The 27,573-nt window shown below is 44.8% G+C and overlaps 1 protein-coding gene across 3 annotated transcripts in view; it reads right to left on the reverse strand.

The window, feature by feature from the left end:
- The window catches only part of unc5b (unc-5 netrin receptor B), a 313,598-nt gene that overhangs the window by 86,903 nt on the left and 199,122 nt on the right, over positions 1–27,573 (reverse strand). For all 3 annotated transcript variants that reach the window (XR_011340201.1, XM_069885579.1, XM_069885578.1), the window contains exons 5-9: positions 22,035–22,215; positions 14,952–15,119; positions 10,967–11,131; positions 4,818–4,850; positions 1,594–1,788 (exon numbers count right to left, since the gene is read on the reverse strand). Coding sequence is in view for 2 of the 3 variants with exons in the window: in XM_069885579.1 (XP_069741680.1) it covers positions 1,594–1,788; positions 4,818–4,850; positions 10,967–11,131; positions 14,952–15,119; positions 22,035–22,215 (742 nt within the window). In the remaining variant the exon portion in view is untranslated. The remainder of the gene's footprint in view (positions 1–1,593; positions 1,789–4,817; positions 4,851–10,966; positions 11,132–14,951; positions 15,120–22,034; positions 22,216–27,573) is intronic.

Consider the following 27,573-nt stretch of genomic DNA (forward strand, 5'->3'; position numbering starts at 1 on the left):
GGGGAAGAGAAGCAGGAGGATCAGAGCTAGCTCCATCAGGCTGAGGAACAGCTTCTTCCCACGGGCAGTGAGGATGGTGAACAACTGATACAAACCCTCCGTGACGGAACTATTTATTTTACATTAATATTTCTTTATTTTAATATTTGTATGTACATACTGTGCCATGTGTGTCATTTGTCTGCATATGTGTTTGGTCTGTCGTATGTGTGGTTGCAGTGTGTTGCACCGAGGGCCAGAGAAAGTTGTTTCATCCAGTTGTACATCACATGATAAATAAATTGGAACTTGAAGAGGCCTAACCAAGTTTTATGGAACCACTATTTTCATATCATTCTACAGAACTTTATAAAACTGAAAATTAATCCATGTAATAAACAGTAGTGGCTTCAGCCATTGTCAGGCATGCTATTTCTACTGGGACCTCATCTAAACTATCGAGTAAACCGGCCGCACAGTCAATGCAGCCACTGCCAATGTCAGCCGTTATATGAAGAGGGCTTTGCAATGGCTGCTGTTCTCGTTAAAGAGGGTGAAAGCAATGACGTGGCTTCAGTTTGAATCTCCAGCTTTAGTCATTCAGAAAAGGTCTGTGTCAAGTAGTGACTCAGTGGGCCCCAGAGGTTGGAGCACAGAATCTTTGCTTCCTCACCTCGTGCAGCCCTGCAACAGATACAGAGCTGAATGGAAAAGATCCAGAGAGTGCAGAGAAGCATTTTGCCCATTGTCGTCCAACCAGCTTCACTAAATGAAAAGTTATATTCAACTAAAACACTGCAGGTGCTGGAAATCTGAAACAAAACCCAGAAAGTACTGGAAAAACAGGCTGCATCTGTGGAAAGAGAAATCGTCATTTCTGCTCTGTGCTCCTTCATGAGACCTGGGAAAAGAGAGATGCAAGTTAGCTTTCAGTGACGAAGACCCCAGGCCTAAACAGTTGGTTGCTTTTTACTTCCTCTGGATGCTGCGCGACCTGCTGAGCTTCTGCAGCACTTAGGTGTATTGTGCGGGAGCCCAGTCTTGCACTCAGGCCCAGGAGGTACAGATTTTCTTGTCCAATGGCATTCAGCGGTGGCTACTGGGTGCCAGACGCTGCAGGACATCATGGGGTTGTGAAGGGTGCTGCATGTAGATTTTCTTCCCCTCCCAGACAGGAAACACCTCAGGTCCATCAGCTGGACCGGGCCAATGTGGAGGATCATCCAAATGGCCGAAAAGCTCACTGGGGTTTGTCTTTCCTCTACTGGCAACATTCACCAGGAGCATTGATTAAATAGTGTTCAAAGAATTACTGAGGACCTTTTCTATCCAGCACACAGGATATTTGACTCCCTGCCATAAAGGAGGTGGCACAGGAACATCAAAATCATGACTGCCAGGCTGGGAAATAGCTTCTTCCCGCAGGCTGTGAGGTTGACGAACAGAATCCTGTAGCCAAGTAAATCATTCCAAAATATTTATATATATTTAATTGTATCTTTGTATCTGTGTAATTGTGTGCACTATGGTGTAAACACTGTTTCATTGGGTTGTATATGTACAATCAGATGATAATAAACTTGAGCCATCGGCAAGATGGTCGTGATCACATACCCTGCCTGGGTGTCTTGAAGTTGACGGGCTGGAAGCCTCCGGTCAGAGCAGCCGAGGAGTCAGTGATGTCGGTGTCAAAGTCACGGCAGCTCCTCTTGTACACGATGATGGCGAGCACCAGCATTATAACCACAAAGATGAACACAGCGACGAGCAGACCCGCGTACAAGGTGACGTCACCAGTGGAATTGGCGGCTATTGAGATCAAGGGAAGATCAAGAGAGGGAAGGGTATGTGTTATTCATTGGGCAGGTCATTCATTGAGATCCTCGAGGACTTTTGCCTCTTCAAGGAGACCAAGTCTCATCTTTAATTAATTGCCCTTTATAAAGCATACCTGGCAAGACTTCCAACACAATCTCCTAATGTCTGACCTCTACCAGCTATAGAGATGAGAACAGATATGACTTCTCTATCACACAGTGAAATATACCTGCATTTTCACCATCTAACTCAAGAATGTCAGACTCTGGAGCAGAAGTAAGTCATGTGACCCCTGACCTTTGGCCACCATTCAGTAAGACCACAGCTGACCCGATTTTGGCCTCGGCTCTCTTCCCCTGCCTGCTCCTCACAGCTATCAATCCTTCTGTGGACTGTGTACATATCCACTGATTACATACACACAGGCATACTTCATGGTCACAGGCACTTCTGGCCCACAGTTGACCTACGTTTTGAACTGTGGTCCCCGGGAAAAACCCAGAGACGGGGTGATCATACAGATTCCTGACAGACAGATTCGAATCCCGGTCCCGATCACTGGCGCTGCAACAGCATTGCACTGACTGCCACACTAACCGTGCCACCTCTCCAGGGTAGAGAATTCCAAAGATAAGCAACTGGGCAACCTCTTCTCCTGAGATCCATCAGCTCCAAGGGGGGGGGGGGGCAGAGGGGGGTTACTTCACTTGGTAGATTGAGCACTAACTCAAAAGCAGTGGAGACAAGAATAATGAGTGATGTCCCACAATGAAGGAATGAGCAACAAAACCTTAGTTCCTTAATTCACACGGGGGCGGGTGGGGAAACAACAACCAATCTCTGAATTAAAACGGTTAACTGAATTGGCACATGTGGAAGAGAGCCCCATAGTTTCATTGCCTTGAGCAGAAAAGGATTTCCAAAACTTTATTCCTAAATGGCCCCAGGCCACGACCTCTTCACTCTGCTGCCATTGGGGAAGAGATGCAGGAGCCTGAAGATGAGACCTCAGCGGCACAAGGACAGCTTCTTCCCCTCTGCCATCAGATTCCTGAGTAATCAATAAACTAAAGACACTGCCTTACTTTTCGTGCACTATTATTTTTCTTTTTATACTAATTATTGTTATAAGATGGTTCATTGTATGAATGTTTGCCACAAAAAAACAAATTTTGTGACTTGTTCATGACAATAAATTCCGATTCTAAGGTTACGCTCCGTGTTCACTGATGCTGGACAACTCTCCTCTCTGTCTTTCCCTCATTTCCTTTGCAAATCATAAAAACATCAACTATAGAGACCCCACAACAGGGGGCCACAGCACCTTTAGGGAGTGGGGGCCACGGACTGAAATCATGAAGTTTAAAAGAATTTTTTTTTCTCTCGACAGTATGATAAAAGTACGGAAGGAGCCAATTAAACTTGACTGCATTGTGGGGAAGCGGTCCATGAACTTTGAGTATAGTCCCAAGTGGGTCACAGCCAAAAAAAAGTTAAGAATAGGGGAACGATACCATCCCGTTACCTTCTGAACTCCAGGGACAACAAACTGAATTTTGGACATAGCTGCTTAGAATCTATTAGCAATGATATTTCCTTCCAATGTCCATCCAAGGAATTGTATGCCTTCCCGAGCACCCAGATCTGTCCACAATTAAACACAACAACCCTAGTACCATCAAGCAAACCAAATTTGGAAGTTAATAATTTTCAACAATTCCTTCCATATTATTTAGTGCTTGTACAGTGAACGTTCAACCCAGAGAGCCCTCTGGCAAAATGCCACAATGGGAGCTCAAAACTGAAAACTGGAGCCTAAAACTGTGGACAGTGAATTTGGTCAAAATTCAGATTTTCATTTTTGTGGATTTCTTCTGGACTTGATCATGCATCAAGAAGAAACTCTTATTCTTTCATTGGTTATAAAGTTTTGGAGCATGCAAACATTCAAAATATTGTACTGAATCACAGTTTGTACAACCCAGAATCAAGGCATTCATTCATCTGGTTGGTTCCCTGTATTTGCTTCAACCAAAACTCCGACACTTCAATTGAAACTCATTAATATATTCTTCTATCTTTTTCACTTTACATCTTTCTCTCACACAGATTTTGCTGTTTGCCTCAACCCCTCTCTGTGTTGCTGAGTCCCACGACTTTGGATGAAGATGTTCCCCCAGCAATCCCAACAGGATTCGTTGGCGACCTTTTGTTTCTGGGTCCTCACTACGATTGGGGAAAAGCAGCTGAGGTTGTGCCTTTGTGTAAAATATGTGACCTCTGCATGTGAGAGCTTTTGGGGAGCCAATCAGGATGGATTTTAGCAGCCCCTTTGACAAGGTCCACGTAGCGGGGTGGTTCTGCACATTCATGGAATACATAGGCTCTACAGCAGTTGGAAATTATTCCTGAAAATCCAACACAAATATACCTACGCAACATGATTGTTTCAAATTTTTGCTCTCTTATTTTTAATATTCCAAATTAAACGAAAAAAAAAAGTAATTTGCAAATGACCCCTGCTTTAAACAGTAAGGAAAGGAGTCGTTCCACCTAATTTCACGTACACTTGTCCTCAGGGAGTCAGACTAACCCAGTAATCAATGTTACACACACTTCAGCATTGATCATTTACCAATGGACATGGATCAAGGAGACTTTCAGTATTAACTGCAAAATGCTTGGCTCTCTCTCATTCCTTCCTTGATCATCTTCTCTCTTCCCTTGCTCTATCTCGTTAACACACTCTATTTCCCTTTGCTCTCCTTCCCCCAAACTCACTGCGTTCTCCCCTCTCTCACCCTTTCCCTCCCCTCACACTCCCTCTCCTTCACTCATTCTCTCCCAGCACATAACCCCTCTCATCCACCTCACTTTCTCTCCCCCTCTCGTCCTCTCTCCTTGCCCCATTCTTTCTCTCCTCCCCCTTGTTTTCATCCATTGAAGTATCACTCATGAGTGTTTGTTATACATGACCAAAAGAAACAGAATGACTTTGAAATAATGAAATGGGAACTTACTAGAACTTTGTGGTTCACTTAATAGCTTTTTATCTGTTAAAAAGAAAATGAAAGTAAAATCAACGTGAAAAAAATAAAATGAAACAAAGAGTGACAAAATGGAAAATTAAATGAAATCACTGGAAGAGATGTCGGACACATAGGAACCATTTTGTGATGCTATTCAGAATATTAAATGGATGCTGTGAACAAAGTGGAACAAATTTTGATGATAAAGGCTATGGTTAGTCATAATGTGATCTCATCCCCAAGACTTGTCGACCGCTCACAAACAACTCTCTTTCCTCACTTTAAAAGTCTGTTGTTGTAACTGTGTAGGCCAGCAAAGGTATAGATGGAGCTGAAGCGCCAGTTGATGAAGTAGACAAAGACGATGTGGTCAAACAATAATCATAGCTTTTATTAGCAGAAACTTATGGTACAATAATGAAAGACAATAGATGCATATACAGTTATACCTAAGGGAGTGTCCTTAACAGTGGAGATAATGCACAGCCAATGTTAGTACAGCAAGGCTCGCCAGAGGGGAGACAGGCAGCTTGGCAGACATTCACCACAGTCTCCCCCAGCAGAAGAAGGGTTAAAATCAAAAGGACAGCTGCTAGGAAAGACTGAAGCAAGCGATACATAGATACCATGTTTGGCCTTGAGATACTCTAACAGCCAAAATACGCCAGTATCTAGCAAACAATTGAAATATAATGAGATGTTTTATGAATATGTCAGCCTATCAGATTGTTTACGAATTCTGGTGCTTCTTCTCAAAACAGGTGGTTCCTTTGCAACCTTGGGAACTGGTACAGGTCCTGCGTCAGTAGTGTGGGAAGGACTGACTTCTGGACCTGCTCCAGAATCGCCAGCGTGAGGCAGTGGAGCCTCAGCATGGCCATCTGAAAGCTGACTAGGGGTCACAGGCTGGGGGGGGTGAGTCCAACCTCTCAGGCTCACTCTGAGTAGGGGTGCGAGGAAGGGGAGAACCAGGCAAGGCCAGATGTCTTAGGGGTACAGTGTCAGTACTCCCATCTGGGAATTTAACATGAACGTAGTTGTGGTTAGAATGCAGTAGCTGAACTGGTTGGACTAGGGGGTCTGTTTTACGCGCCCAAGCGTGGCTCTTCAGCAGCACGGTCCCAGGCTCAGATAAACAGGCTGGCCAGTCCATCACAGTTCCTGGTTTACTAGGAAAGGCAAACATACGTTCATGAGGTGTTTGATTTGTTGCAATACACAATAAAGTCCAAATAGAATGTACAGCCTCAGGCAGCACCTCCTGCCACCGGGTAACAGGGTAACCATGTGTTTTTAAAGCAAGATGAACAGTCTTCCAGACTGTAGCATTAGCCCTTTCAACCTCCCCATTGCCCTGCGGGTTATAGCTCGTGGTACGGCTGCTGGCTATCCCTTTTCGTACCAGGGCTCGCCGCAGTTCAGTGCTCATAAATGCTGAGCCTCTATCGGTATGAATGTAATTGGGAAAACCAAAAATGCTGAAAATTCTGTCGTGACTTAATGACGGACGCTGACGAGACGTCAGGGCAGGGTATCGCAAAGGGAAACCTGGAATATTTGTTAATTACAGTAAGGAAATATACATTTATGTTGTTGGAAGGTAACGGCCCTTTAAAATCTAAACTAATCCTCTCAAAACGATAGGATTGCCTTGACGAGAGTGGCCTCTGGAGCTTTGAAGTATTGCGGTTTGCATTCTGTGCAAACAGGACAGCTTTTAGTCAGTTTCCTGACTTCTTCCAGAGAGTAAGGAAAGTTGTTAGCCCTTACGTAGTGGAAGAATCTCATGACTCCTGGGTGGCACAGTCTGCTATGGATCTCTTTTAGCCCCTCCAGCAAAGCACCAGCAGCAGATCGTGACAATGCGTCAGAGGGATCATTTAACCTGCCCAGTCTGTACTGGATCTCATAATTATAAGTTGAGAGTTCTATTCACCAGCATACCATCTTATTGTTCTTTATTTTACTTTTGTATTTAGTACTGAACATGTAGGCTACAGATTTCTGATCAGTGACAAGAGTAAATTTTCTGCTGGCTAGAAAGTGTCTCCAGTAGCGAACAGCTTCAATAATAGCCTGGGTTTTTTATTCAATGGCAGGATGTTTAAGTTCAGGTCCGTGTAACGTGCGGGAGAAGAATGCCACAGGTCTGCCCTTTTGATTAAGGGTTCCTGCCAAGGCACAATCTGAGGCATCAGTTTCCACTTGGAATGGGACAACCTAGTCAATGGACGAGAGTGCAGCTTTGGCAATATCAGCTTTAATTCTCTCGAAAGCCTTCAAGGCCATTGGAGAGAGAGGAAAAAATTTAGTGTCAAACAGAGGGCGTGCCTTCGTGGCATAGTCTCGAACCCATTTGCAGTAGTAGGAAAAGAATCCCATACACCTTTTAAGGGCTTTTCCTGAGTTTGGGGGTGGTAAGGTAACTTCTTAAGGGGGGGCCATTCTTTCTGGGTCGTGGCGAATTTCGCCCTTGCGGACAATGTAGCTCAGAATGGGTAGCTCTGTCACGTTGAACACATTTTCCCTTGTTGCTAAAAATTTCTTTTAAGTTGTTGTCGTGCTCAGCCTGTGTTTTCTCACAGATAGTGACATTATCCAGATAGGGAAATGTACCCTGTAACTCATACGTCCTAACAATCTTATCCATTTCCCTCTGAAACACTGACACACCATTAGTGACTCCAAAAGTACCCTTTTAAACTGGTATAACCCCCCATCAGCCTCAAAGGCTGTATAGGGTCATTCTTTTTTTCAATGGGGATTTGGTGGTAAGCTGCTTTGAGGTCAATAGTGGAGTACACTTTGTATTGCGCTATCTGATTAATTATTTCATTGATGCGTGGCAGGGGGTAGGCATCCAGGTTAGTGTAACTGTTGATTATCTGGCTGTAGTCAATAGCCAGTCGTTTCTTACTGTGATTTTTCACAACTACCACCTGACTCGCCACGGACTCTTACTGGGTTCAATTACTCCCTCTTTAAGCAATCTCTGGGTCTCAGCTTTGATAAACTCACGATCCTCTTTGCTATAAGAACGGCTCTTAGTGGCAACCCAGTGGTTGAAAGTTTCTCTGGCCCTCGGGGCAGATTGGTCAATTATTAGCCGCTCTGGCTTGAGTGCTGCACCATGAGTTTCTGCTACTAATAAAATTGAAGAGCCAGTTGATGAAGTAGACAAAGACGATGTGGTCAAACAATAATCATGGCTTTTATTAGCAGAAACTCATCGTACAATAATGAAAGACAATAGATGCATATACAGTTATATCCAAGGGGAGTGTCCTTAACAGTAGAGATAATGCACAGCCAATGTTAGTACAGCAAGGCTCGCCAGAGGGGAGACAGGCAGCTTGGCAGACATTCACCACAGGAACACAGAACATGGAGGAAGGATAATTTCTTGTATCCTTCTCCAAATTTTTAAAACCAAAATAGACTCTATTCGCAATAACTATTTACAAATGGAAAAACCATTCAGAGTCTGTTCCCAGCCTTACTTTCCAATCCATACATTCCTGTTCCTGTGTATTGTTACATTTGATTCTATTTACACCATTACCTTCGCTTCTCCCCCGCACCCCCGTTGGTTGAGGGACTTCCCCTCGGTCTTGGCCACTCAATGCCCGCATTGAGTGGCCAACGGTAATGGGAGGACGCTAGACTGTAGTCCTTCCCCACGGCGCCCTCACGTTGGCTGCGCCAAGCCTCAGTGCATCCCTCTGCATGTACTCCTGCAGCCTGGAATGTGGCAGTGCGCAGCATTCCCGCATCGACATCTCCGTGTGCTGAAAGAGCAATAGGATTCGGGCCGACCAAAGTGCTTCCTTCACCGAGTTGATGGTCTTCCAGCAGTCCTCGATGTCTGACTCTAAAAATTCTCAAGACTAACAAATCAGGAGATGTTCCCTGATGTGAATGCTCCAAATCCCTTCCTCAAATTAGTATAACAGGATAAAGTAAGAAAAGCTACCTCACCATATTTAAAATTCTATACTATATTAGTTACCTTGATGCACCATCAATAACTTCAAAAACTAGAAGTTATAGAGAAACTGATCGGCTTTTATTCCCAACAGAATGGATGTCCATCCATGCTGGTCAACTGTCCTGGACTGAGGAGGGGGCTGTGGCATGGTTGCCTTTATTCAGGGGTCAGTGGGAGGAGCCTCAGGTGCAGTCAGCGAGGGGCATGTCCAAACACAGCCAAATATATATTCAAGACTCGAAGATTCAATTTATTGTCAAAATAATAAACTGTGTTGTATTACATGAAATTTCTTTTTTCCTACTGCAAGGCAGACAAATTGGCCACCTGCAGAAATTGCCTTATGTGCCTCTGACTGTCTGAGAGGGGAAGAAACGAGAGTCCCCCCCAAGAGTTACCAAGTATCCATAGATTCGCTTTCAACACTTCTGCAACCACCCAGAGTTCAGTCCAAACCATCGGTGACCCGAGCTCCAGATCCGAACCTCCAACACAGTCAGGATCCTTCAGCGCTTTTGCATCCCAGTTCTGATACCTGGTACCCCTCCGGCCAGCTCGAGTCAGTCTCCAGCAGCCCGCAGCTTCTGTGGGTTCCTCGCCTCGAGTCGCTAGCCCCTCGCTCGTCCACCTCCGTGGTCACAGTCCTGTGAGTCGTCTCTTGTGCTCATGGCCTGCTGCTGATCAATAGGCGCTGCCATCTTGGGCACCCCACCCTGAGGTCGCAGGACCTCAAATAAAAATCCTCAATGGGCTGCTCAAAGCCCATGAAGAAGCTTAGGGCGGCTGGATCCCGCGGGAGCACTGCATCTCTGCTCCCTCGCCCCCCACCCCCCCCATGGGTCTGCACCAGAGCTGCTGTTACACCGGCACCGGCAGCGCCACCTTCTTCGATGGCCGGTAAAAGATATGCAACTCATCCAAACATGTATACAGTGGTTTACCACAAATCTTAAGTATGATCAGGCAGTTTTCTTCATCCTAAATTAAACTAATTCTATGTGTTCCAAGGTGCTCACAAAAAATGGGAGGTTGTTATTGGAACAGCATGGGTCTTCAAGGACATAATGTTCTTCTGAGGCTGTGTACATGATAACCCAAACACAATAAGACCTTTTGTTACTGTATGTGTCCAGCTGTGGAAGAACTGAGGAAAGAATCCTCTGAATTATTGGACAGGGTTTAGAACCTTGAACTGGTCATTGCCAACACGCTGTGTGGCAATAGGAAGTGGCACCGTCAGATTACAAGAGCAAGTGCCTGCCTGATGAGCCCATCAATAATTCCTCCGCTTCTCATTAAGTTTAGAGTAACCAGTATTGATCCAAGCAATCTTTGGAAATCTATCTGGAGGGTTTATCACTGGCTAGGAGTCAAGGAGCTTATTTTTTTCTGGCAAGCATATAATTATGGTTTATTCAAATATTTATTCACAGATGCTGCTGCTGTTACATGAATAGGTGGTTATTAGTTACTCAAATAGAATCTTAAATTTGGTGAGGCAGGTATTGATAGCCTCCAGGTTGTGATTTCAGATCCACAATACCAAAAGGATTAAATTATTAAGATAGAGCGGGAAGCAGAGAGAGAATGCAAGAGGGAACCAGAACATGAAAGAGACAGAGAGAAGAAAAAGAGAAACAAACAGTCCCCGAATTTCAGAAATGAAAGCATTTATTCATTCACCTTTTCATCAGTATTTGTTCCCAGATCAGTATCATCAAATGTGCACAGGGGGTTGAGATATGACATTGTGCTCCACAGCTGAAATATGATCTGTTGTCACAAATGCAATCATATTTTGGAAGCAGAGTTCAAATGCAGGCACCATCATAGCGCACGCTCTGTACTTGTGCCAGTGGACATGGTCTCTGGTCTTTTGTGTGAGCTCCTATCCATGGAGCCAAGATTTAAATTGAGCTTACATGGAGCTCTGCTTTCCTGCTGGAAGCAGCACTGATTGCGAGGGCCCAAGGCCATATGTGTGCACAGGCGAAGTATGGATTGCCTGAGCAAGCAGGAGAGTGTTGCAGTCCGAGCTCATTGGAAGCACAGCATCCGCCTGATGCACCCAGCTCTCGCCTGCTGCTCATCCTCACTCCTGCAGAGAATTCCAATCTACTGCAGGCCGTGTTGCTGTTTTTTTAAAACTTACTTTGCAAGCAGAGCCCATCTGTGCAGTTTTTGGACTCCAACACCAGGCCGATGCAGTCCTTGCCTCCGTTTTTAGGCGATGGGTCCGTGCACTCGCGGCTCCTCCAGTGGGTACATTCAGTGCTGCAGGCTGACCACTTGCTCCAGCCCGTCCAACCCCCATCGACTGTGGAGCAACAAAAGGGACATGTCAGATCCTCTACTTCTTCAGGAGTTTGTGGAGGTTTGGTATGAGATTGGAAACCTTGGCAAATTATTACAGATGTGTGGTGGAAAGTGTGCTGACTGGCTGCATCATGGTCTGATATAAGAACATCAATACCCCTGAGTGTAAAGCCCTCCAAAAGGTAGTGAACACAGCCCAGGATATCGCAGATAAAACCCTCCCCACCATCGAGAATATCTGCAATAACGCTACCATCAGAGAGAAGCAGCAATCATGAAGGATCCACATCACTCTCTGTTCTCGCTGCTGCCATTAGGAAAGAGGTGTCGGTCCTACAAGACTCACACCACCAGGTTCAGGTACAGCTGCTCTCCTCCACCATCAGACTCCTCAACAACAAACTCAATCAGGGACTCATTTATGGACTCTTGCACTTTACTGATTTTTTTTCATCTCTGTATTGCAGTTAGTTAGTTTACATTTGCCTATTTGTTCACGTGTACATTGTGCACAGTACTTTTTTTGCCTTACCAACATGGTGATTCTGCTTCGCCCGCAGAAAAAAAGATCTCAGAGTTGTATGTGATATCATGTATGTACTCTGTCAATAAATCTGAATTTGAAGTAGGTCCATCGAACCTTCTCCTCCATTCTAAACATGAGCTGATCCACTCAGCCCCACTCCCCCGGCTCTCTCCCCAAAATCCTTGATGCCCTGACTTATCAAATAACTGTCAACCTTGGCCTTAAATACACCCAATGACTTCGCTTGCACAGCCGCATGTGGCAACAAGTTCCAAAGACTCAAGATCCTCTGGCTGAAGAAATATTTCTGCATCTCTGTGTTAAATTGATGTCCTTTGATCCTAAAGTTGTGCCCTCTTGTCCTTGACTTCCCCCCTCCCCCCCACCACCCCCTCCATGGAATACATCCTCTGTGGAACTAAACAGAATTGGCAGCTCGGAAATAGGGCACCGGGTCCACCTACACCATGTTTCACTTGACCTTCCTCCCATTTTTCTTCATTCTCATACCCTTCTACTCCTTTCCCCCACAGCCCACAAAGCTGTTGGAGCATGACTCAACTCACCCTTGTGGTTGTGAGCTCCAAGTTGCCATACTGCATACAAATGCACTGGTGAAAGAGCCTCGAGTATTTTATTAAAAACACAACACTGGAGAAACTCGGCAGATCAAACAGCAGGCAATACAGAGCAAAGACACACAACCAACGTTTCGGGCTTGGCCCCTTCATTCAGGAGTCCAACTTTGATGAAGGGCTAAAGCCCAAAACAGTGGTTATATGTCTTTAGCTTTGCTTTATAAAATACACTGATCTGTTTATCCAGCGTGGTGTTTTAACTTCAACCACGGGTGTCTGCAGGCTTACTTCCAGCAAGGACTTTATTGTGGGTCAGAACAGAACTGATGGGATAATTATGCAGAAAAACACAAAGGGCGCAGATGCTGGAATCTTAAAGTGAAGAATTGTTGGAGAAACTCAGCAGTCAAGATAGCATCCACGGGTATAAATGGTCAGACAAGATTTTGAGTCAGAGCTCTTTATCAAGACTTAATTAAGCAAACTGGGACATTTCCCCTAAACTGGGGACGGCAACGACTGAGATGTGTAAAATTATGAAATGAGTTAAGAGTAAATGACAGGTAACTCAAAACTATGAGCCATATCCAGTAAAATTTCCATTATCTAGAATTCAAGCAACCAGCAGCCTCAAGCAACGTCAAAAAAAAAGGTTAGAAAAAAATGAAAGCTTAAAGTCGGAGTCACTCACAGTGGGTTTGCCCATCACACAATCTCAAGCAACTGGTAAATTCACTTATCTGGCATCTACCAATCCCCATAGATGCCATTACTGGGGGGGTGTTTACTGTATATATGGAGCCATGAATAAATCTGATGAGAACTCAGGGGAGACATCCTTACTTTGAGAATGGGATCATGTTCAAGTTGGCATCTCACCAGAGCCAGTGCATTGAGGAGACAGAGAGAAACTTTGTTTCCATTGGCAAGCGTGTAGGTAATCAGAGGACACTGATTTACGAGAATTGGCAAAAGGAGCGGGAGAAAGAATGAGGAGAAATCCATTTACACAGTGAAGCGTTGTGATCTGAAGTGTGAAGTCTGGAACTGCGGCAGGAGCAACAGACATCAAAAAGCAATTTGATCTTTCACTGAAGAGGAAATATTCAGAGGCACCACGTTGAAAAGATGGTTTAGCAGGAGGACAGGAAAAGCCTTTCAAAGGGCCCATCCAGTCATGACAGATCGAAGGGCCTTCAGTGATGGAGCATTCCAAACAAGCGTTGGGATAGAAACTTTTGGCAACTTTAAAATTAACCTTCTCTAACAACACGACCAAACATAACAACATTCGAAATAGAGCAAACACGACCGTCTGCAGACTCTGTAATTGTTGTAAAAACACAGAAATGTTAGAGGAACTCAGCAGGCCTCAGAGCGTCCTGAGGAGGGAAAGATCTATTCCCGACGTTACGGGCCTGAGCATCTCCTCAAAGTGTGAGCAAAAACAGGAAATGGGTCCATATTCAAAAGCCCTGGTGAGAAGGGAAGAACGAGAGGGGGAGGAGTTCACACCAACATGCAAAAGGTGTTCATTGGATATCATCAGAGGACAGAAAGTGAGAATTGATAGGGGGAGGGGACATAGTCTTTGGTTCTGGGAAAGGAGACAGAGGGAAAAGGGAAGAGTGACAGGCCAAGAGGAAAGGAGAAAAGGAAAAGAGGGGGGTGGTGGGGGCGAACGGGAACCAGGGAAGTTGATGTTAATGCCATCTGGTTGGTGGATGCCCAGACAGAATATGAGGTGTTTTCTTCCAACTTGTGAGTGGTAACATTAGAAATAGGACCAGGGTATAATAACATTCTTACATGCGTCAGACAAGGAACTTTCCAACTTTAGCTAACCCTCACCTCTATCAAGTTCCACTTCTTGCATGTCTCATTTACCTCTCTAACCTCTCCCTCCCTCCCACAAGTAATTCCCTCTACCTATCTCTCCACATTCCTCCGTTTAGTATCCTATCACCTTCTGGCCCCTGCACCCCTTTCTATACTTGATATCACCCCATCCCACTTTATCTCAATAAAGGGTCCTGACCTGAAACGTTGACTCACAATTTCTCTCCGGGGATGCTGCCACCATCCCCAGTTTGTCCTATTTTAACAATAGGAAAAAAAACACAAGAATCTGCAAAAAAATGGCCCACTCTGAAATGTTGACCATCTATTTCTTTCCACGATGACTGGGGTTCTCGTGTGTTGCTGTTTGTGTGAGTTTTCTAGACACAACCAGCAATGATGTCAGAAATAATTGAGTGCAAGATGGTCTAGAAACCATGAGAAGTGCTGGAGAAACTCGTTGGGTTTTAAAGAAAAATGAAGTCAACACTTGACAAGAAACCTGGTTGCTTGTTGCCGCTCTGCATCTGTCGTGCTTCGACATGCACACAGAAATTTAAAAAGTTTGATAGTTATCAAAAAGTCCGATTCTCGGGGCTCTGGATTTCTGACACCCGGATTTTTGGATCTACTGAATTTGCGATGGGTACTGCCTGATCTGCTGAGTTTTTATGTATTACATTTGACCCCAAATTTTTCTGTTGAACTGCATGAAATGGACATGAAAGGGACTTTGCGAATTCTTTCATCACACCTGCAATTGAGACCTATTTCTGGTCAGAGCTCACTCGTCCACCAACCAGAGGGGAGTCAAACTCTCAATGATCCTGACCGCTGAGATAGATGCCTCAAAGAAGCTGCTGCCGCTTTCCGCTCACCCGGGCACATGGTGGTGCATGTGATCTTTTGGAAGGTTTGCCCGTCGCAGAAGGCTCCGCCGTTGAGTGGTGCTGGGTTGGTGCACGATCTTGTCCGCTTCTGCCAACCTCGCCCACAGCGATTGTTGCACGATGACCACTCCGTCCAGGTGGACCAGCCACCATTTACTGTTGTCAAGGAAAGATAACCAGATGGAGGTTACTGGGTGGAAAAGTTGTCCACCTTCAGAAAAATACTAATACAATTTTAATTTAAACATTCATTGAAGTTGCAAGCCCTTCCGGCCCACGAGACCTTCCTGCCCAAACACACCAATTAACCTCCAAACCTCATATTTATTTTGTTTAGACATATAACACAGTAACTGGCCCACAAGCCCATGCCACCCAACTACATCCAATTAACGTACACCCCCAGTATTTTTTGAATGATGGGAGGAAATCAGTGCCCCTAAGAAAACCCACTCAGACACAGGGAAGACGTACAAACTCCTTACAGACACTGCAGGATTTAAACCCTAGTCCAGATCGCTGGCGCTGCAAGAGTGTCGTGCTAACCACTACATCAACCGTGCTGCCCAATTTAGACATACAACACAGAAACAGGTCCTTTTGGCCCACACCCCCCAATTACCCCTAATTAACCTACAACCCCTGGTACATTGTTGAATAGTGGGAGGAAACCAGAGTCCCCGGGAAAAGCCACGCAAACACCGGGAGAGTGTACAGACTCCTTACAGACAGTGCGGGATTTGACCCCCAGTGCTAGTGCTGGTGGTGTGACAGTGGAAAATAAATAGGTAAAAAATACCAAAGGTTAAAATAGGTTCCCCCCCCCCAACACCTAGTTCGCCATCTACGCAGTACGCAATCTCAAACAGCTGGAAATTTTGCTTATATGGCATCTACTTATTGTATAGGTGCCAGATATCAGGGGCTTTACTGTATATGAGAAATATAACAATAAATGGAATCTTGAAAAAGAGATTCTTGATTTCTACCTCCCTTGTGGGTTGAAATGCTTCCTGTCATCAGGAAGTTGTGACAACAGCCCCTTCTAAACTGTGAGAGGAAATAAAAATATTCCCAAGTACCTGCAGCAGGGAAGCCAGCCATTCATTCCTCATTCTTGCTGGCATTTATGTTCAGGATTTACCCAAGATTTAAATCTGTCCCCTCTCACATCTTTCATCGAGAATGATCTGGAAGAGGGGACAGTGTGTTGTGCATCTAAGTTTACTGATGACGCTAAATTGAATGGAAAAGCAAATTATGGTGAGGATACAGAGAGTCTGCAGAGAGATATAGATAGGTTATGTGGGTGGGCAAGGGTCTGGCAGATGGAGTACGATGTTGGTAAATGTGAGGTTATCCACTTTGGAAGGAAAAATGGAAGATTAGATTATTATTTATTTGACTGCAGCGTGCTGCCGTGTAGAAGGACTTGGGAGCACTTGTTCATGAATTTCAAAAGGTTGGTTTGCAGGTGCACCAGGCAATCAGGAAGACAAATGCAATGTTGGCCTTCCTTGCTGGAGGGATGGAATTTAGGAGCAGGGAGGTTGTTGTTCAACTGTATAAGGAACTGGGGTGGCTGCATCTGGAGCTCTGCGTGCAGTTCTGGTCTCCTTACTTGAGGAAGGATGTACTGGCTTTGGAGGAGGTTCACCAGGTTGATTCCAGCGATGAAGGGGTTGGCCTATAAAGAGAGATTGGGTTGTCTGGGGCTGTAGTTGTTGCGATTTAAGAGGGGATCTTATCGAAATTGATAAAATTATGAAAGGCATAGTTAAGATAGAGGCAGGGAATAGGGAAATTGTTGCCATTGGAGGGAGACTAGAGCTAGGGGACATAGCCTCAAGATTTAGGGAAGCAGAGTTTGAATGGAGATGAGGAGAATCTGCTTTTCTCAGAGGGTGATGAATCTATGAAATTTGAAGCAGTGGAGGCTCCCTTAGTGAAAATTTTTAAGACAAGGTTGGATTGATTTTACAAAGAAGGAGAATGAAGGGATATGGGGAAAAGGCAGGTCGGCGGAGATGAGCCGATCATCAGATCAGCCATGATCAGGATGGCCAACAATTGCTCCTATTTCTTATGTTTCTATGAATGGGTCAAAACCACCTGTTGACGCAGGAACATGTCCTGTCCATCCCATCAAAAGGAGCAGTATTGGCTCCAGGGCAAGATGCCTTCATGAAGGGAAGGTCAGAGTGAGGGGCTCAGTGCAGGGTTGTCATTAACACCATTCCCTGCGATCAATTATCAATGACCCATCTGCAGACATCTGTTTGTCTTCCTCGGACAATTAATCACATATCACTTTCAGCATCTTCAGTCTAACCACAATGCAGGCTTGGGATTTGGGATGGAAGGAAACAGGCCCAGAATAATCAATTCAGCAATCACATTAATATTGTATCAGATCTTATTGGCAACTCCTTTTCAAAAACGGAATGATGCCCTGCTGCTTATTACTGGTGCTATAAATTGCAGATTCATCCCCTCCTCTTCGCTGGTGTATATTTAAAAGCTGCTGTGCATCAGCTGGTGATTTCTCGACACACCGCAGGTTAGGGAAGAAGCACAGGGTATCAACTCTGCTTTTACCTGCAGCTCCTCCATTTCCCACTCATGGCCCTCCTCTGCCCCCAGATGCAACTGAAATAGGATTTCCATTGTCCTCACCTACCATTCCACCAGGCTCCACAGCCAAAACACGATCCTCCACCCACCTGATACGTGATCTCACCACCACATACTTCTTTTCCTCACCTGCCTTCTCCACCTTCCAGAGGGATCACTCCCTCATCTGTTTCCATCATTTGCCCCCTTGGCACCTTCCCCTGTAGCCATAGGAAATGCCACATAGGCACCCTCACCCCCATTTGGGGCCCAAAACCATCCTTCCAAGTGAAGCAACACTTCAGTTATGCATCCGCAGGAGTCGTCTACTACACCTGGTTGTGGCCTTCTCCACACCGGAGGGACTCTATGCAGACTGGGAGATCACTTCGTTGAGTACTTCGCTCTTTCTGCAACAGTGACTGGGATCTCCCATTGGCTGACCACTTCAATTCAGTGCACCATTCCTGCACCAACATGTCTGTCCTGAGCATGGCTCAACCAAGACTACCCGTAAATGCCTAATTTTCTGTCTCACACACCGTCAGATGGCATTAACATCGACTTCTCTGGTTTCTGCCAGTCTACTCCCCAAAATCCCTCTCTTTCCCATCCCTCTAGCTCTCCACCTCCTCCCCTGGTTTGCTGGTGTGCCCTCCCTCCCTGATCCTTCTCTATCCTCCTGCCTGTCGGACTTTTCTCCGCTCCCTGCCCCTCCCATCCCACCATTTGGTTCGGGCTCCTGCCTATATTTTATCATTCCTTGATGAAGGGCTCCAGCTCAAAATGTTTTTACTTGGCACAAGCCACTGCTGTCCAGCTGAAGCTACTGAGCACTGTAAAGTAAACCTCGGGTCACAGAGGTGATGGGATCCAGCCCTCCAACAATTCAATTCTGACTTTTCTTAACAGCATATAACAAATTGGTGAAATTCTCCCAGAACTTTATTCCACTTCAGTTAATGGAATCAGGCAGAGAGTTCCTGAGAAAGCCAAATGTCCAATCCATTTACACTCTGCACCAGCCTCTGCCACCTTACAGCATTCCATTCTCTCATTCTCCCACAGTAAATCTCTGCCATCCAATTGTTCCCAAATCCCAATGGTCTGGGTGCTGTTTTCAATGCTCCCAATGAACACACCAGTGCCCCATTTCCTGAGTTTCCTGCTTCTTTCTTATTGAATATTTTATTTATAAATTTCCAACTCCAACTCAGTTTCTGGTGATCAATCACAAATTACAGTCATAAATTATATACAAATTCGCCATGGAGTCCGGACCATTTTTGCCCACCCTCCCCCCCACCCCTCCACCATTCCCTCTCCCCAGACTCAGCAGACCACAGTTAGACACAGCATTCAAGACACCCACAACAAAAGGAGGGAACACATCAGGGATTTGTCATGGCCCGACAGACAATCAGACTGGTAAATTTTTCTTGACTTTACTTGATTGGGATGGGATGGACCCACCCCCTCCCCTCCCTCAGTAGAAGGATAGACAAGGGAGGAAGGGTTATGAGATACTTAGACCCACACTATAACTGTGTTCTTATAAAATTAAAATATAGTCACCAAATTTTGGAGGAAATTTTTTTTTCAAGTAATAGGTAATTTCTCCAGCTTTACATTTCTCTATTCCAGTGAGCAATGCTCAAGTGAGAGTCAAATTTCCAGGTAACTGCTCTGCACTTCTTGGCCATTGCCATGCGATCACTCCAAACTGGATTTGGAATTTGGATGGCTTCATCTTAAGTCTCTATCATATTCCCCAAAAGGAACAGCTCTGCGACCTGAGAGAATTCTTTACCTATGATATTTTTTCCAGGACTTGGCCTAGTTCCACCCAGAAGGATCTCACCTTGATACACGTCCAGGTTGCGTGTTCCTGCTTCTTTAAACCACCTTATAATGTCTAAAAGAAGTGAATGAAAATGAACTGGGATATTAGGAAGGGCAACACTCAATAGCCCAGGAAATCTGCTCGGCCCTACCAAGTCCTGAGGGCGCAGGATTATTGGCATTTTCCTCTTGTGAGCTCTTAACCAAGTTTTACAGACAATTCCCCAAATTTCTCCTTGGACTTAGCGGCCAGTGCAACCCTGTTACCGGGGTTTGAATCCCGAACTGTCGGTAAGGAGTTTGTACATCGTCTCCCTGTCAGTGTGTGTTTCCCCCAAGTGCTCCCGTTTTTTTCAATTAGAAATGTAAATAAAAAAATATAAAATATAAACAACTTGTTTTGTTGATAACAGATTCAGATGGCTGTGGTGGAATTACTCAGGGCTTCCTTAGTCGTGAACACCTCTCCTCCCTGACCCTAACTGCCCTGCAACAGGAACCAGTGGGCTGATTCTCAGTTGGACTGGGACCAGCCCCTGCACCGCTTTTAAAGCTCCCAACTCCCCCCCCCCCTCCCTCTGCCCTGAGACCTGGATCAATGCAGGATTGCAGGTTTAAATTGAACAGAATCATCAGAAGCTTCAGATAAAAGCATTTCAAAGCAAAACAGATCACAGGTTAAGCATTTAAAATGTGAAGGAACCAGGCACAATTATAATGGCATCATTAAATTTATAAGGCTGGAAATTGCCCTGTGTAAAATTACAGTAACAACGTTTTAATGAAATGATTTTGCGTCTGATCTTAAGGGAAATGTTACTCCATTCTATGTTAGAAAGACAAGCAATGTAAATTTAGACAGGTTCAGGTTGGGAGGGAGTCAATAAGAGGTGAAGGGTCAGAGGGAAAAAGAATCAGAACTTATTGTCATGAACGTCACAAAATTCAGTGTTTTGCAGCTGTATCATAATGCAAACATTCATATATTGCAGGATTGCAGGTTTATAAATCTGTATTCATAAACCTGCAATCTGTAACCATAAAACAACAAATAAATTAAAAATAGTTCATGAAAAGTAAGGCCGTGCCTTCGGTTCATTGACTATTCTGGAAGTGGAGGCAGCACATCAGGGGGATGCTGTGTGAATGAGGGTCAACCTCTTTGCGCAACAGGATACCCAGCCTCTGACCTGCTCCGAGTCTTAGTATTTATGGGACTTTTCCGGTCAATGGTGACCCCAAGGGTGCTTAGAAATGGTAAAGCCAATTAACATCAAGCCTAGGTGGTCTAATCCTCCCTCACTGAAGGTGCTCATTATCTGAACACAAGTCTTGAACGTCACTTGCTGTGTATCAACCGGTGTTTGGGATCTGGCTCAGCACTGCTGCATGTGGTCATAGGCCACTTCATTTGCTGAATGGAATTGATCATTGTGTGTCAGCATACATCTCCACTAGGGAAGGAAGACCACTGAAGCAATGGTATGGCCTGGGACTGCCAGAGCAAGTCATGTAGTGATACGGCAAGGCTGGGATGATAAGCGTTCAACAACACTCCCACTGCAGAATTTTCCTCACGACTCCCATTGGTCAAGGTGCCTTGAAGCGAAAGGCAGTCTCTCTGGCACCCAGTGACGAGAGCATGACACATGCTGGGCATGGGTTGGATTGGGTGTATGTTCTGACAACACTTCTACCTTGGGTCAGCTGCTCGCCCAGCCCAGCTCTTTCTCCTATGAATTGCAAATCATCTGACCTCTGTTGTTAATCAATGACAACTTAAACTTGATGAATTTGAATAACCAGTTCTTCCCCCTAGCCCTCTATAAAATTCCATGGGTTGTGTCAGATAGGGGAGAAAATGGTCAGGTGCAAATCTTATATAGTTTGGCATTGATTGAGTTTAAATCAATAGTTTTCAAACTTTTTCTTTCCACTCATATACCACTTTAAGTATTCCCTATGCCGTTGGGGATCTGTGATTAGTAAGGGGTTGCTTAAGGTGGTATGTGAGCGGGAAGGGAAGTGTGAGAATCACGGCTCCAGACCCAATTGTTACTGAAATATTTTACTTAGCCCATTTCCTTTGGAGTTCTGAAACTGCACATAACAACAAGTCAATTAGGTACGATTAAAACAGTGGTTTTCAAACTTTTTCTTTCCACCCACATACCACCCTAAGTAATCCCTTACTAATCACAGAGCACCTGGAGCATAGGGAATACTTTAGGTGATCTGTGGGTGGAAAGAAAAAGTTTTATTGCCCATAATTCCTCCATTCATACAACATGAAGGTTGCAGGCAGATTTGATAGAAACAGATCTCATTGGTGGAAAGGTGAGGAGTGAGAGGATAAACTAAAGATGATGGGCATAGGAATGACAAGTATCAATGGTATGTGGAATGCACCACCAGTGTGAAGTGGGAGCAGAATCAATGGCAGAGTTTGAATGACATGGATGAGGAGCTGAAAGGAAACACTTAGCAGTGCGTCGGGGAAGTGGATGGTCTGAATCACTCTCATGTACCCTCACTGGCCATGTGCTGTTCTTCCACATTGTCGCCAGTCTTTTGGAGACCAAAGGACTGAGACAATTTTCAAACCGCGAGACTTACCATATACAATGACTGTAGCCGTGGTGCTGCGTCGCTTGGCAACAATATTTTTGGCCACACAGGTATAGTTTGCTGTGTCAGAGAGGCGAGCTTGTTTGATGATCAGGTTATGGTCGATTGTGATGAGAAAGTTGGTGTCTTGGATGGGATTGATAACGTCATCGTTCTTCAGCCATTCCACCTGGGTCAGATCAACAGGCAGCACAAATCATTGGTAGGAATAAAACACAAAAGTCTGGAGACACCGTGATTGAAGTAAAACACGATGCTGGAGAAACTCAGAAAGTCAAACAGTGCACTTTATAGAGCAGAAGCCGCTTTCAGGTGGCCAGAATACCCGACTGTAAAGCCGCCTATTCTACCCAATGCGGCTGTCGGGTGGCTACCTGAAATTGGAGAACCCGGCCAGGAGGAACATTCACCTAACTCTCCTTCTGTAGGTATATTCTCCACCTTGGAGATTCCCCTGTTGCACCTGAAGGCAGCAGTGAGACCACGGCCACAGTCCACAAGAGCTGGTGTTTGCTCGGGCGTGGCTCTCCTTCAGCCGGCACGTTCGGGTGACAGAAAGGTGTCTTCACCATGGCCACCTGAAAGTCCCAGCTGCACTCACCCAGCCGCGTCTGCCGATGCATTATCTGAGCCCAAGTGGCTAAAGATGAAGATATATAACCAAATGTTTTGGGCTTGAGTCCTTCATCAAGATATGGGCAAAATGTAGACAGGTGCATGAATAAAATGGTGGGATGGGACCACCTACATTTTGCTCATGCCTGAAACATTGATTATCTTTGCTCCTCCTGAGTTTCTCCAGCATTTTGTTTTTACAACAAATTAGTGGTAGTGCCCTTCAGAATCAACCTCAGAGCCAAATGACCGAAGTGACCTAGTAAGTAACATTTGGGTCTTTGAGTCAGAAGTTGTGGGGGAAGGTCCCACACCAGCAGATGCTCCCTTACAGCACAGTTCCTGTCCATCACATAACACATTAAAAAGGCTCTTCGAGACCTTTCACATGAGGCGAAGACCAATGGGGTTACTTTAAAGAGTAGTGTTCAGGCCACCGCCTAAATCACAAATGACATTTTTGAAGCAGGAAACTGAGCGACTCTTACATTTATATTGGTGGAATCTTGCTATGCATATATTAGCTGGCATGTACATAACATTGTTGTATCTAAAAGGTTGGTTCTGCATCTTTATCTTTGCTATATAAATTTCACTGGTTGACCTGCTGTGTTTCTCCCGATTTTGAGTTTTTGCTTCAACCATGGTAACTGCAGCCTTTTTATGCTTTATTTTTTTGTACCTACAAGTGCTTCATTTGCTGTGAAGTTCATTGGGGAGATGTGAAAGGTGTTCTGGGAATAAACATTTTTATTTTTAATGGCCCTGAAAGACTATACATTCAGCAAAGAGAAATGTTTAATCACACAAACTGATGCAGCAAACTTAACATATTCAACAATGTGACGTGGCTGGGTTGAGTCCAGAAAGCCTTCAGGTACCAAGAGGGAGCTTTCCATGATGTGTGCACTTCCACTGAGTTAGGAAGGGAAACAGGCACAGGCAGGAGAGATTGGAGCTAGCAGATGCTTGGAAATAACACTCTTGCTTTCAGAGAGAGGGGAGAAGTGGTGGTGTTTGAAGGGAAAAGGGTCAGAGCAATTCCTGCACATCAAAGGAAAGATCTTCACGTGCAGGGATTTATCTTTCGATACTTGTCCCAAGTGCACATAGTGATTAAAAAAAAAGATATATTATCCAGGTTCCTTCTGAAATTTGCCTCCACTAACAGCGTTGCATCCGAATTTTGGATGTCTTCTTCAACAGTGCCTTTGGATCAAGAGTAACTTGTTTGGTGGGTTCTGAGCTGACCGATGAGGTCAATATGAGACCTGCAGAGTCTCCCTTCAATAGGGTGGCAGGTAGTTTGTGAGGTAATGCACTCCTTCCACCAATTTAGCAGGGCTTCTGTGTGTGATTCATGAGGGGATGTGTCTGTTCCTGAGAAGTTATTGCTCTCTCGTATGCACACAGCCTTTGGACTTCTAGTGGTGGCAAAGCTGGCTGAATAGGCTGTTATTTCCACTAACCTGGATCCAAAGTACAACTGTTGCCAGTTGTCAACGCTTCCAAAGATCCCACAAAGGCAACTCTGTCAGTCTGCCCTTTCCAAGGAGCTGCAGTGCCCTCAGCATGCGGCTGCCCTGAGATGCTCCATAAACGAGATTTTAGGCTTCTCTCCTGTGAAGAACCAGGACTGCAGACACAAGAAAAGCTCTGCCTCTCCAATTTAAACTTCCTCCATGAGGTCTCTTCCAAGCATGCCGCTTTGGAGGGTTTTCTCCTTTCTTCGATGGGAGTTCTGTGAGTCCCTCTCTCACTTTTCCCCAGCAGTAGTATCCACTGCTCTCCTTCTCTTCCACCATTCTCACTAAATTCAGAACAGGGTTGATGATACAACTGTGAGAATAAGGTCCAAAAAAAGCAGAAACCATGGCAAATGTCTACAGGCTTGTGGTGGAAAGTGTGCTGACCAGCTGCATCATAGACTGGTATGGGAACACCAATACCCCTGAGAGTAAAGCCCTCCAAAAGGTTGTGGACACAGTCCAGGACATCGCAGGCAAAACCATCCGCACTATTGGGTACATCTACAGGGAACGCTGCCGTCAGGGGGCAGCACTGCACAGCACACCCTCTGTTATCGCTATTGCCATCAGGAGAGAGGTCTAGGTGCCACCAGACTCGCACCACCAGGTTCAGGAACAGCTGCTCACCCTCCACCATCAGACTCCTCAACAAACTCAATCAGGGACTTATTTAAGGACTTCTACTTTTGCCCTTTATTGAGTTTCTTTTTGTTCTCATTGCATAGTCAGTTGGTTTATATTCATTTTCTGTTTACAGTTCTTTGTTTGCTTACATATTCATGCTGTGTACAGTTTTTTTGCACTACAAATTAGTGGTAATTCTGCCACGTCTGCAGGACAAAGGATTCTCAGGGTTGTCTATGAGGTCTATGTACTCTGACAATAAACCTGAAATCTGAGGAAAGCGGGGACCCAAGACGAATTAGTAGATGAAACTCACAGGAAGTTCAACAGCTCATTGACAGTGTTCAGCATTGTCATTTCTCACAGTCCCAGCCCAGTGAGAGTCATGAATGGAAGTGAACTGGTGAGAACTGAGACACAGTCAAGACCCTCTGGAAAGAACCCCAAGTCCTTCCTTAATTGTATCCTGCAGCCTATAGTCGGTCAAGAACAACGCACAACTGCTATTAATTATCCGCAATCAGTGCAAGTAATGAGGATATAAATATCCACTGCATTTATTCAGTGATCACTTATTTAGTGATCACTTATTTGTTATCTGCTGTCAGGCTCGATCCAAATCGATGTCTCACCAAAAGCCAGTAACTCAAGGTTGTATTTCACCCAGATACCATTAGGATGTAACAAATGGTCAGTCTCGCCACCAGATTGATCTCAATTGCCCTTTGTTTCATCTCCACTCTTCCACTGGCAAATATTGAATCAATAAATTTAAAGGTATCAATTCTTTATCAAGTGATGTTCGTTGCCTGGCCTTCAGTTCCCAGAGTAACTCAACAGACCGTGCAATTTAATCTGTTCTGGTGAAAGAATCATTTAACCCAGAAATAGAGCCTGGTAAGCAATATTTTATTTTCATTAGGAGAATGTATTTCTAATTAATTTGCTTCCATTAACACAGTTACAAGTGTTCACTTATTAATCGGCCTGACGGAGGCGTTTTTAGCCCTTTAATTTTCCCTCGCTAAATTGACTGCTAATAAAAAGTGTGAAAGTAAAATGGAGCCATTCAACACACTCTTTTATACATTGCTTGGGAGCCTATCTTCTGGATTATGCTGTGCCTTGACATGCCGAGTACAACGGTGCCCTAAAGCTTGACCTTGCAAGCGATATAAGAAATATTCAATAACACTTTATACAATCGCCCAATTAGGGATAAGGCTGTAATCGATGCAGATCAGATCAACACTGGCTTGTAATGAGATATTAGCAGTATTTTACTTCGTCCACCTTTCAAATGCCTGATTAAATCCAATAATTCTCAGACGTCTTTGCTCTGATGCATTGGGGATAAAGAGTGGCATGGTTCACGTAGCAGTTAGTGCAACGCAGTTACAGCACCAGCGACCTGGGTTAGAATCTAGCGCTGTTTGTAAGGAGTTTGTACATCCTCCCCATGTCTGCGTGGATTTACTCTCACCGCTCAATATGTATTAGGGTTGTCAGTCAATTGGGTGTATCGGGCAGCACGGGCTGAAAGGGTCTGTGGCTGTGCTGCATGTCTAAATTTTTAAAAATTAAAATTTAAAGATAGAAACAAATTTCATTTATATAACATCTTTCACATTTCACATGCTTGGATTAATGCAGCTTCAAGAAGCAGAACCCCATCCAGCACAGAGCCAGCTGCTTGACTGGCACTTCCCACTGTATCAGAGATGCAGATCCACTGGAATGGACAGGAGGCCCTGCGGCTGCAGAGACTGTGGGAGTGCAGGAGACAAATCCACAGATACCTAGTGTCTCCGAAGGGATCTACTTCTGACACAACATTGCAGCACTGAACAGGCCCTTTGGCCCCCGATGTTGTGCCGACCTATACATTCCTACCAAAATACACTAAATCCTTTCTACCTTGAAATCTTCTGTTTTTTTTTCATCAATGTGCCTGTCAAAGGGTCTCTTAAATGCCCCTAATGTTTCAGCCTCCACCACCATTCCCTGCAAAGCACCTACAACTCTTTGTAAAAAAAAACTCGCCCATGTTGTCACCTCTAACATTCCTCCCTTCACTTTGTACAGATATCCTCTGGTGTTTGTTATTCCTGGGAAAAAATGTCCTGGCTGTCCATCTTATTTATGCCTCTCATAATCTTGTGGACCTCTATTAAGTCTCCTCTCATCCTTCTTCGCTCCCTTTATTGATGGAGGCGCCATGCTGGTGACACCTCTTTGTACATATTTATGGAAAGCAAAAGTTGACAAGCTTTGTGTCTTTTATGCACGTCAATCTGGAATCTTGAACTATCACCCAGTGCATTCATTTCCCTCTCCTACCAGCTCACTGTGTCTTTCATGTACACCCTCTACATGAAACTCTCTACTTGGACATCAGCTTCTACAACCATGTAGGTCATGCACAGTGAGCACAATCTTTAGGTTCAGGACAATTAGGAATGGCCAATAAGTGTCGGCTTTTGTTCAGCTGGATTCCCGCTGAATTAATCTTTGTCGATTGCCTCGACCCACTACGGATGAGAGCAAGTCCCACGTACTTTGTACTGGGTAAAGAAAGTTCCCTTAAATTCCCGACTGGATAAATGAGTAACCATTTTATATTTATATCCTCCATAATTCTTCAGGTTCCCACTGATCCATCCAAAGACACGTTACAGAGATTCACGGCCACACTGTCCCTTCTTAGCCAGAGGGTGGTGAATCTACGCAATTTGTTGCCACAGGCCAAGTCATTGGGG

This window comes from Narcine bancroftii, chromosome 6 (assembly GCF_036971445.1).
Source record: "Narcine bancroftii isolate sNarBan1 chromosome 6, sNarBan1.hap1, whole genome shotgun sequence".
NCBI classification, from domain to species: Eukaryota; Metazoa; Chordata; class Chondrichthyes; order Torpediniformes; family Narcinidae; genus Narcine; species Narcine bancroftii.